The 8,781-nt window shown below is 50.8% G+C and overlaps 2 protein-coding genes across 2 annotated transcripts; both read right to left on the bottom strand.

The window, feature by feature from the left end:
- Window positions 1–34: 34 nt before the first annotated feature.
- LOC108494819 (histone H2A) lies at window positions 35–783 on the bottom strand. Its single transcript, XM_017809719.1, has one exon. It carries the CDS (start codon window positions 719–721, stop codon window positions 290–292), a length of 432 nt encoding a protein of 143 aa, XP_017665208.1. The 5' UTR covers window positions 722–783; the 3' UTR covers window positions 35–289.
- A 2,005-nt stretch (window positions 784–2,788) lies between these two features.
- Window positions 2,789–7,962, bottom strand: DPAGT1 (dolichyl-phosphate N-acetylglucosaminephosphotransferase 1). The gene is made up of 9 exons (XM_017809716.1): window positions 7,775–7,962; window positions 7,575–7,695; window positions 7,276–7,489; window positions 6,599–6,745; window positions 6,380–6,464; window positions 5,730–5,918; window positions 5,023–5,110; window positions 4,502–4,657; window positions 2,789–3,384 (listed from the first exon to the last, which is right to left on the bottom strand). Exons 1-9 carry the CDS (start codon window positions 7,927–7,929, stop codon window positions 3,319–3,321), a joined length of 1,221 nt encoding a protein of 406 aa, XP_017665205.1. The 5' UTR covers window positions 7,930–7,962; the 3' UTR covers window positions 2,789–3,318.
- Between the last annotated feature and the right edge of the window lie 819 nt (window positions 7,963–8,781).

Raw genomic sequence — 8,781 nt, 5'->3', positions numbered from 1 at the left:
CTTGTAGAAATACTGAAATGGCACCCTATTGGGGTCCTGTTTTGTTAACGAAGCACTGTTTATTCTCTATGCAACGTCCACTGAAGGTAAGAGAGGTAAATACAAGTAAATTACGAGCCCTTACAGAGCAGCTCTTGTGTTAGGTGTCTGACGGGCCTCGGGCCAGCTCCTGCTCGTCCCCCGCAGCCGGCCCGACCCCCCCCTCTCCTCCCCGGATTACAGCTCTCCCCGTGAGCAATGGGGTGGCCCTGAAAAGGGCCTTTTGTGTGGCGCCGGAGGGGCGGCCGGCCTAGTACTCCTGTGACTGCTGCCCACTGCCCTTCTTGCCGGCCTTGGCGGGGCTCGCGGCGCCGCCGCTCGTCTTCTTGGGCAGCAGCACGGCCTGGATGTTGGGCAGGACGCCGCCCTGCGCGATGGTGACGCCGCCCAGCAGCTTGTTGAGCTCCTCGTCGTTGCGTACCGCCAGCTGCAGGTGACGGGGGATGATCCGCGTCTTCTTGTTGTCCCGCGCCGCGTTGCCCGCCAGCTCCAGGATCTCGGCCGTCAGGTACTCGAGCACGGCCGCTAGATACACGGGCGCGCCAGCCCCCACCCGCTCCGCGTAGTGCCCGCGTCGCAGCAACCGGTGAACGCGCCCGACCGGGAACTGCAGCCCAGCCCGGGACGAGCGAGACTTGGCCTTAGCGCGGGCCTTACCGCCGCTCTTGCCACGGCCGGACATGGCGCCTCGCTCCTCCGCTCCGGCCGCTGTGGCCAACTGAGGCGGCACCGGCCTCGCCGGGGCCTTTTATGACCTCCCGTCAACTAGGACTCAGCTCATTGGACACCGACACCGCGCCTCGCTATTGGTGCGTCTGCCGTAAGAAGCTTTTTGCTGACTGGTCGTCTGTGAGACGCCGCCGCGTTTGCCCTGAGTGTATTGGCGGGGGAGCCCAGCTAATCAGCGAGCGCGGCGCCAAATTTAAACTGCGCCGAGGCCGTTGGAGGTGTGCGGGGGTTTTGCGGCGCCTCCCGAGCGGAGGGTCTGGCAGGACTAGTGGCTGGTCCCGCGGAGTCCCTCGTGCTGTCCGTCCAGTGCTCCGGATAGCAGCGGGTAAAGCTGCAAGGTCAGGTCTGTGTGAGGAGCTTTGGCTCTGCCAGCTCTCAGGTTACTAAGGGATAGGACCAAAGGGGCAGAGGAGTGATGGCAGATGAGGCACGCGATGGCCGAACCAGCACGATGGTCCCCCTCCTGGGCTGCTCCCAGAGGTTTTGAGGACTGGAGTCACCCTCTGGGCCTGGGCTTTGGTCTTGGCCTGGCTTCCATCCAGAGTGAGGCAGGAGGGCTCCTGGGATGCCTGCAGGCCAAGGGGTGTCCTCATTCATACAGGAGAAGAGCATTTGGGAACAAAAACCTAACATGAGATCCTTTTGAGGGGATTGCAGGAGTGTGTGAGATGTATTATGGGTTTATAGTATGGGTATATCAAGAGAAGCACCAAAGGCGGGGAAGGAGTCAAAGCTGACTAGGAGGAAAAAAATATGGGACCATTGAAGGAGAAAAAGTGTGAAGAAAGTGGCCATGTCTTAATATGTTGCTGATCAGTAATAATTATCTCCGCAGCCTGTCCCACCTCACTAAACACCATTTCTAGGTTTTTTTTCTAGGGTGAGGGGACTGTCAACCCTGTGTGTTTATGTATGTCTGGAGGTCTGAAGTACCAGCCACTGGCATCAGGCCATAGGTCAAAGGGGCCAGTGTGTATGCAGTTCCAGCAAACAGGAAGACCTCAGCGCATGCAGGGAGAGGAGGGGCCAGGGCTAGGGTGGAATGAAAAGATGTGCGATCCCTAGTGAACGAGCCAGACCAGAGAGTGAGTAGGATTTAGAGCCAGATATCCAGGATCTCATATGGGAGATCAGGGTGGGCAGGATGCTTACTGGAGGTAGGGCTAAGCCAGCTTACTGAAGAAAATGGGGTGGCTGTCTGGGCTTTGCCTACTGGATCAGAGCAGAGAGATTAATTTCTCTCCATATGCCATGAAATCCAGCAGCACATTTTTGGACAGACCGAGTGTTTTAAGGCCAGGTACTGAAGGGTTTTGTAATGTTTGTGTATGTATGTGTTTATGAATATACTCTACTAGTAGACTTACGAACTGGAGAAGAGGAAGAGGATTTGGCACTCGTGCCATCTACGCTTGAGTGCTGTGTGTTGTCTCTGTTACTCAGCGCCACTGGACATACATGTTTTTGCATACTGGAAAAACATCCCAAGCCTCGCTACTGGCTGGACGTGGGTGTGTGGAGGTGCAGCAGCCTTGCATCTATTAAGGTACCGGACCTGGCGACTCCTACTCAACATCCCTGTTTTTGCCGCTGCATTATTTCACTTTTCACTGCCATTAATCTTGCGCAGACTCTTTAACCCGGTGCTCCAATGGCTGTTCTGTGTTTTTCTGCTGGGTAAGTAGCAATTCTGTCTTGAACTATGGTGCTATACCGCTACATAGGTATTTATTTATATTTGATGAGAAGATAATGGCAGCCTGCAGGGTCTTAGTTCCATGTTAATCTAAGGACACAGCGATCCTTACTCTGCTAGCCTGTTCCAGATGTGTCCCCTTCCACGGAGGAAGGCAGATGATGATCAAAATTAAAAGCCCATCAGCAGGGAACATTCCTAGTAGCCATAAAAAAGGAGGGAGTCAACTGCAGAAATGATCAGCCCCCTATCAGGGTAGAAAGGTACAGGGAGGGATCATGTAACCCAGTTTTACTGCATGTCAATACTGTTGTGGCAAAGCACTGCAGGGGAAAGAGTACCATGAGTTATTTTATTCTTGGAGCGTTCTGAGTTTTGAGCATGGTTTATAACATGTCACTCTATGTCCATGGACCAAAGGATTGGAAAAGCCAGGAGCGAAATCTGGTTTACTTATTGTGCTCTACAGCATCTCACAGAATTTAAAGTTGCTGTTTTCTCTCTTGAGGAACAGTAACATCCTTGTTAGATGTATAGAGATTCCATCTTGCCCACTTCCCTGTCAGTAAACATTTGGGTCATTTGCTTTCCCTCTGAAAGGTATTCCCAGTAACAGTGATATCCAAGTAGCAGTGAACCCTTTCCATCAACAGAATTGGACAAAAGCCTCTGATGCACCGAAAAACCCCAAAACAAACGGTTCAAGACTAGCCCACATAGAGCAGTTGCTTGTGTTTTGACAGGTGTTCTGAGGTTCTCAGAGGGCTGGAGTAAGATCAGTTGAATCATTTGATCAGCAACTGGAGAAAATGGACCAGCTGGTACAACTCTTTCCCCTACTCCTGACGGTCCAGTCAGACATCATAAAACAAACGCACTAGTTGGTACCGGATGGAAAATGCAATGGTGCTGCCCAGGACCTAGGTAAAAAAGACATACAACAGAAACATTACAGTGTTGAATGGTCTACAGGCTGTCAGATTTCTCCTTGCCATATGGATTTGCTAAGCTTTCCAGCATGCCTCCTTTGATTGAACAGCAACATATAGGCTAAATGTTTTAGGTATAGTCTATCCACAGACCCAATTTCTTTGAGATTTATAGGTATCAGTGGGGGATTTCTGCATGTGCCTGCACACAGTCACATTCTGAGAACATGTGGATGAAATGAACGGTTGGGAATAACTCATTCCTCCTTAAGGAGCCTATATCATAATATAATATGGTTTGTAATGGAAAATACCTCATGTCAAGGCTGCAATTCAGCATCCTTACAATAAGGTGCTGTCAGGAATTCTTTGCTGTGACTGGGCTCTGTACTTCCCGTCTTCTGCGATCCCCGATGTCATCTGCCTAAGGTCTGTTCTACAGGCTTCTGTTGGAAGTCCTTTCTCCTGAATGGGAATTTTGCTAAGTGTCTCTTTTGTAATAAGACCCTCTTATCTTAAATCTGAGATTGAAAAAAAGAATTTATCATAGGCAATTAACCAACGCTTGCCTTTCCAAAAGTGGTGTTTCTACTGTATCATGCATGAGAGTTCATATGCTGAATAGGGGTAGTGGCAGTATCTGTGAGGTGTATTATCCTTGTGTTCCAAGTGGCTCCAAAATGCTCCTGCTCAGATTCTGGGGACTGCTGAGCCTTGTGCCACCCTTACACAAGTCCACCTGTCAGATAACTCTCATTTGCTATGACTAACAAACAGGAACATGCAGAAAGGCTGTACTTGGTCAGAGTCACAAAGCACTCTGCTGTCCTTATGTTTTTCTTGCAGCCAATAATCTGTGCCTTGGGAATCTCCTCAAGCTAACCTAGAGACTTTGTTTTTATAAGCTCTCAATGAACAGGGAGGTGTGCATGTGAATTTGCTTCCTCCTTGAGCTGTGTAAGCCTCCCTAAGTTCCACAGCTCAACTGCATCTTGTGTGAAGAGCACGATAATTTACCTCCCCCTTTCCCCTTAAAACTCTTGAGACTGACTTGGATCTGTTTCCACTCTAGAGTACATCTTTCTACTGGAGGAACCTGTTGTCTGACCTGAATGAGTAGCAATAGAAGAGTGAGATTTCGCTCCTGGGTGGGTCCAATCAGCTTTATGACAAAGTTAATAAGTGTCATATTATTGCATTCAGTGTATTCACCATCTTCATCCATTCCACTCCTCACATCTACTACATGCAAGATCTTGACTACCTGGGGAAAGAAATATTGCACATTATTGCACCAGGTACGTTTGGTGCTCACTGGCTTGGTTTTGTTCAAGAGCCCTTTTGCTGTACCATCCCTGAAATCTGGCCTCTGTTCTTACTATAAAGACAGGACGGGCTTATGATGGTCCTGGGACGCTGCTATGTGTGGTTATTCTGAAAGACTGATTATTAAAACAATCAGGTGACCGTGAGGGATGGTAACAGAATACGCAGAATATTTTCTTCTGGATTTGAGCCAGGAAATAACTACTGAACCTAGAAGTTTTGCATTCCCTTCCATCTTGCTCCTCTTGCATTTGACCGCTGCCTCAAAATGCATCTGAATTTTGAATGTTTTCTGGGTATTACCTTCAGAATGTTTGATCCTAGGGCAGAGAGGCTCTTAGTTTTGAATTTGGAGTAGCTCATCTCCAACTTTCCTGTAGTAGGGTTAAGCCTAAAAGAAACATTAAAAATTTAGTCCAGATAAAACAGTGAGACAGAGGCCCCTATGTAAGCAGACTTAGATGCACAGCTGAGTAGCCAAGAAAGAAATCCAGTGGAGGAAAAAAAAAAAGTAACAACAGCTGTTGATACCTAGTCCCTCAGAGGGAGCAGAGGAGACTCCTCTTCCCCTGTACCCCCTATATATGCATAAAGCTGTATAGTTTAAAGACTAAAATAGAAGAATCTAACATCTGCAGAGACAATAGGTGACATGGCATAGTGCTGCAGAATGCTTGCTACTATGAAATCTTAGCAGATCTCACTGCAACAGCATTAAAAGCACCCTGTGTCAACTTCTCTCAATCTTGTAGCTGCGAATCATCATATTCTAATATTGTTAAAAATATTCTTCTGTATCTGAGGAGTGGGGTGGTCAGAAAAGTTCACTTTTCTGAGAAACCTCTACAGTATGACTCAACTGTAACTGACAGAGTGAGCTGGCTACCTTTTAACTAGAAAACATACTTCGATGGCTTTTAAAAAGAGCACCTATCACCACCTTTCTCAGCTGGTGTTGAAGATAAAAGACACAATCTGTGGTACCACTATAGGTCACTCAGGTACATTACCTTGGCAGCCGGTGACGGGGACAAGGAATGATGTGGAAGAGTTGAGGCAATGAGTAGAGGAAATTGAGCACTTGTGGGATGAAGAAAAGCAGCATGGTTTTGCTGAAGTGCCCCAAGATCCCCACCACAGCAAAGGTCATGCCGGCAAAGTAACAGAAGGTGTCCCCAACAAACACTCGAGATGGGTACCTGCAATCCATGGGGCAGAAAAGCAAAGGTCTGTCATCATTACTGTTGCCATGCAAATTGCTTTCTAACCACTGAACGTATGCCCACATCACAGGTTAGGGGCCAAGAGGGATCTGCAGCAGATCTACACAGTAAAAACAATTGTAGGTATTTATTCTAAGAACTGCAGGACTGGGACTCACCACCCGACTTGTAGAGAATACGGTAGGAAAAGACGTCCAGTGAGGCATGGGAGGGAGTGTATTCTGACTCTGTGCATTTGGGTGTGCTGGTGGGACCACAACTGTTCTAATAAAAAGAAAAGCTACCACCACATAAATGCTTTGTGCTCTTATTTCTGGCAAGAAGCCTATCTACCTTCCAGCATCCCATCTGCACATTGTTAAGTGGTTTGTGTGTTTGAAAAGGGAGAAAGTAGAGGGAAAGGATGCTTCCAAAGAAACCGATGTCCTTCCTCTTACCAGTTGTGGTAAAATAGGCCCAGCGTGGTAAAAAAAAAGGGAATCATGAAGTAGAGAGAAAAGATGTGATCATCTCGATAATCCCCTATAGAAAAAAGGAAAACGTGTTTGTTTGTGATAAAACAGGACTGGTTGATTTTTATTAATAACAGCTATTGCAGACTAGGATTCAATCTCCCTTTGCTTTTTGTACCCACAAATGTTTGTTATTTTTCTTACCATTTAACTCTACAATGTTGAATACGATAATGGAAGCAGCTATCACCAGTGACTGTCCTGCTTCAATCCCGTTAATTCCAGCGAGAATGTTGATGGCGTTGGTGCAGAACACTGCCAGCATGCCCATGTACACATAGTAGAGGACACCTACAGATCAGAGCAAGCCAAATGCTTTAGTACTGGCAGGCAAAGCAGGCCTTGGGCCAATTCACCAAAGCTCTCACTTCTTGCTTTGTACAACAATCCTTTACCTAACAATCTCAGTGAGTTTTGATTGTGGTAGCTTGCAAATAGATTGCTTCCTCTCCTATGAGCTGGCCATCATGTGTACACATACATACAGCACTGTGACTGCAGCAAACTGCTGTGCTGCGGGGGCAGGCTGCAGGGTTCTGTCTCTCTTTCAGTCATGCTGGTGTTAGCAACTAGGTGTTGTGTACACCCGTATTGCCAGAATCATGGGAAAATGATCGGTGCCTATCTATTCACAACTGAACGTGTGCTGGGTTTCTGGATGTTCTTTCAGCCTAATATTTAGTGGGTGGAGTTCCACCCTTTCACTGATTACTTAACCAAATCCTTTTGTTTGCTCCCTCTGCAGCACAGACAGCTTCAGGTGATTCCTTCCACCAATTGCTCGCCAGGTGGATGATGGCTTCTGGTGACTCATAACTCACCCAGGTCCAAGTGCATGCCCAGCAGCACCCGGAAGGGCTTAGGCACCACAATGGTCGTGTTCCCAAAGTTGGTGAAGTAAACCATGAGCAGTGGGAGGGAAGCCATGGTAGGAAGAAGCAGCTTGTGGCGCCAGCGCAGGTTCAAAACGTCATCTGCAAAGCCCAGGAAAATCATGCAGCAGATGGCAAGGAGCGAACCGATGAGCTCCACGAACTGCAGGACAGAGAACAGGATCCCGGTCATCAGTGGCTGCTCCCGGCCCGAGCCTGCTGCGCTCGCTGCGCCAGGCAAGCCTCACCTCGTCGTGAGGAAAGGCCGCGCACTGCTCCTCCACAAAGCACCTCAGGAAGGGCACGGGGATGAAGCAGAAGAGGATGATCAGGAACACGGCACCGCTGATGACGCCCTGTGCTTCGGGGCTGGAAGGAAGGCAGAGCGGGGAGTCAGCCGGGCCCGGGCTGGCCGCGCGGGGCAGCTCCGGCGGGCAGCGCTACTCACACGGGCCGCCGCGAGACCTTGTTGAGGTCCTCTCCGAAGAGCCGCGCAGCGAGGAAGCGGTCGGTGAAGGCCGGGATCAGCGTGAGCGTGGCCGCGAAGCCCAGCAGCGACCCGCCGAGGTTGATGAGGAGGGGCACGGCGGGCAAGGCCGCCATGGCCGCGGCGGGCGCTGCCCCTGCCAAGGGCAAGGAGCGGAGCGGGGCGGGGCGGGGGCGCCTCCCGCCACCTCCTTGGCCGGGCGCTACAGGGGCGGTGCCGGCTGCGCGGGGCCTCTGCGGCCTATCGGGGACGGAAGCGCCATCTTTGGCCCTGGCGTGAGCTGCCCGCTGGCACGGGGCTCTGGTCGGACGCCGGCTGGGACCGGGAGGGCTTTTGGCCGCGTCTGTGCCCGGCGCCGGGATCCGCGCAGCAAAGCTCCGCGCCGGGAGCAGCGCTCGCCCTGGCGCGGGGGCGGCCTCGCCACGGACTCCGCCCCGCAGTGCCCCCCCACCATGGCCGCCGCGGCAACCGGAAATGCTTTCTGATGGCCTTATCCGTGCCACCTAGAGAGCTGCTGCTGCGTTGAGAGGCCGCCCCTGCTCTGTTGTCTGTTGAACGTGAATTTGTAAACTTTAAATAAACTTTGAAGCGGGCACATAGTACTGCTGGGGAGGAAAGCACAGCACAGAGGCGTGATGGTCTCTGGCTGGCCAGAGACTCTGAAGCTGCAGCACTAAGGAATCGCCACCACCTGGCCTTAGGTTGGACTGTCGCGAGGCGATCAAAACTCGCGTTGCTTTTGCTCCACAGCGAAGGGTGGCACAAACTGAAGCAGACGAACGGAAAGGTTCCACCTCGGTGGCGAGTCCTGCGTGCCTGGTGCGAACGGGGCAGCGGCTCCTAGCGGGAAGGAGCGTGACGTGAAGAGAAAAGCGCCGTTAATGGGAGCTCGGAAAGCCGGTGGGGGAGCTGGGCTTTCAGACTCGCAGAAGAGAAGGCTGGCGGCAGCCGCCGGGAGGGTCCCTGGC

The sequence above is a fragment of the Lepidothrix coronata genome, unplaced genomic scaffold (assembly GCF_001604755.1).
Source record: "Lepidothrix coronata isolate B3197 unplaced genomic scaffold, Lepidothrix_coronata-1.0 Scaffold27, whole genome shotgun sequence".
NCBI classification, from domain to species: Eukaryota; Metazoa; Chordata; class Aves; order Passeriformes; family Pipridae; genus Lepidothrix; species Lepidothrix coronata.
Note: the sequence above shows the minus strand (reverse complement) of the source record. Positions and strands in the feature narration are given on the sequence as shown.